Source organism: Limulus polyphemus, unplaced genomic scaffold (genome assembly GCF_000517525.1).
Source record: "Limulus polyphemus unplaced genomic scaffold, Limulus_polyphemus-2.1.2 Scaffold1654, whole genome shotgun sequence".
In the NCBI taxonomy this organism is placed as follows: domain Eukaryota; kingdom Metazoa; phylum Arthropoda; class Merostomata; order Xiphosura; family Limulidae; genus Limulus; species Limulus polyphemus.
Window position 1 is genome coordinate 73,761 of NW_013667264.1, and position 1,820 is coordinate 75,580.

A 1,820-nucleotide genomic window follows, 5' to 3' on the forward strand; every position below is an offset into this window, starting at 1 on the left:
CCAAGGTTATTCTTCCTTTGCTCTCATCGTTACTTGTTGTACCATAAGCAGTGTCGGCTAAGCCAGGTACACTCGTGTGACAAAGTTACAGGAACTTCCAGCTATCCTAAAGGACCAACAAAAAGACATATACACCAGAGATAGTAATGAAATCCTTTTTGTGTGGTGGTAGGGTTAGATCTGAAATGTTTGCATGCAGTGAGAGAATGAATGATTAAAGTTATGAAAACTGACAAAAGGAGCATTTTTCTGGATATTTAAATTGGCTTATTAGATTTTTTTTTAAATAAAGAATCACTAACTTTTTGCAATGACAAATTTAAAAAGACTTGACCAAAATTAAATTTTCAGTTTTGAAACTATTTTATATATACACATATCTGTGTGTGTGACTGTAAATTCTAATAAACTTTGTTAGCTACAACGCATCGAACAACTTACACTATACAAAACTAGTTTTCAATTCTAAAATTGTCTTCTATATAAAAATCTTGTTATTACGGTAAGTCAACATTGTCTTAAACCATTCATACTGGACAAATTATATTGTAAATGTCTTTATTTAATACTTTTTTTTGTTTAGGGTAAATGCTATGTTGTCTTTATCTCAATTACACTGATCAGGATTTTATCACGTTGCCTGTGTCACAAGGTCTCTTGCAACTTGAAAAGCTGCAATCAATGAACTTAGCTGTATCTTTTCACTCGTCCCTGAAGCCAGGCGATATCTGATAATTAAAAATAATAAATATGTAAATAAATTAACAATAATTTTCTTTTTAACACCTGCAAGTATTCTATGAACTCGGTTGACTTTGGAGTAATAACAAAACGAAGGTTTTAGATAATATTTGAATTAAAAATAACAAATACCAATATACTGAGAACAGATTTTGAAAGTTGAGGAGAAAATTAAATGATGGGTTTATATTTTACAGTACCCAGAGAAAAATAACAAATCAATTAAATCAAATACAACATTTTAAATAATACATAATCTCAAAAATGGCCAGTAACAAAACAGCTTAACATAAAAAAATTGGTTTTCAAACTCCAGTTACAACACTATGTAGCTGGTTTCAAACCGCCAAAAAACCTGTCAGCTCTCACTTCTTAGCGGCCAAAAGAAAATGGACACAGCTAGAATAGCATGAGAAAAACATCAAATCAAGTGAATATAAAATAAAAGGTGATTTCAGAATGAACCTATGATCACAGATAACATGATCAGATGTAATACTGTATATAAAATATGGTTTCTCACAAGAATTTTCTTAAAAGATGATTCCAGTGAATAAAGACTGACTGGTCACATTTTTGTAAAAATAAAACTTGCCTTGAACAATGACCAGGGTGTTGTTCCTGACTTACATAACATGATCAAGCTCCTCAAATGACCATTAAGAATGATTAATAGCAATAACAGAAAGGTATTCTTTGTATAATCTCCAAAGGTATTTTAACTTAAACAGCACCTCAAATGACACATGGGGGGAAAACATCCAGGTCAGAGATCCATAAGGCTCAGATACAAACCTGTCTAATTTAGAACTTCTGATCAGGATGAAAGTAATTGCAGTCCATGCCATTTAAATAAATAGTGAATTTGAATCTGCAGCCCAGTACACTAATCACTAGGCTATGTCTAGCCTTTTAAATCTCTAATAGAGCTTGTTGTGGATGATCATAACCCAGTACACTAATCACTAGGCTATGTCTAGCCTTTTAAATCTCTAATAGAGCTTGTTGTGGATGATCATAACCCAGTACACTAATCACTAGGCTATGTCTAGCCTTTTAAATCTCTAATAGAGCTTGTT

The 1,820-nt window shown here is 32.1% G+C and overlaps 1 protein-coding gene across 1 annotated transcript in view; it reads right to left on the reverse strand.

Annotated features, from left to right (window-relative positions):
- Positions 1-541: 541 nt before the first annotated feature.
- Positions 542-1,820, reverse strand: part of LOC106464444 (replication factor C subunit 5-like) — a 16,999-nt gene continuing 15,720 nt past the window's right edge. Inside the window, exon 11 of the mRNA XM_013924587.2 lies at positions 542-728. Within this exon, the coding sequence (XP_013780041.1) occupies positions 632-728 (97 nt within the window). The 3' untranslated portion in view covers positions 542-631. The remainder of the gene's footprint in view (positions 729-1,820) is intronic.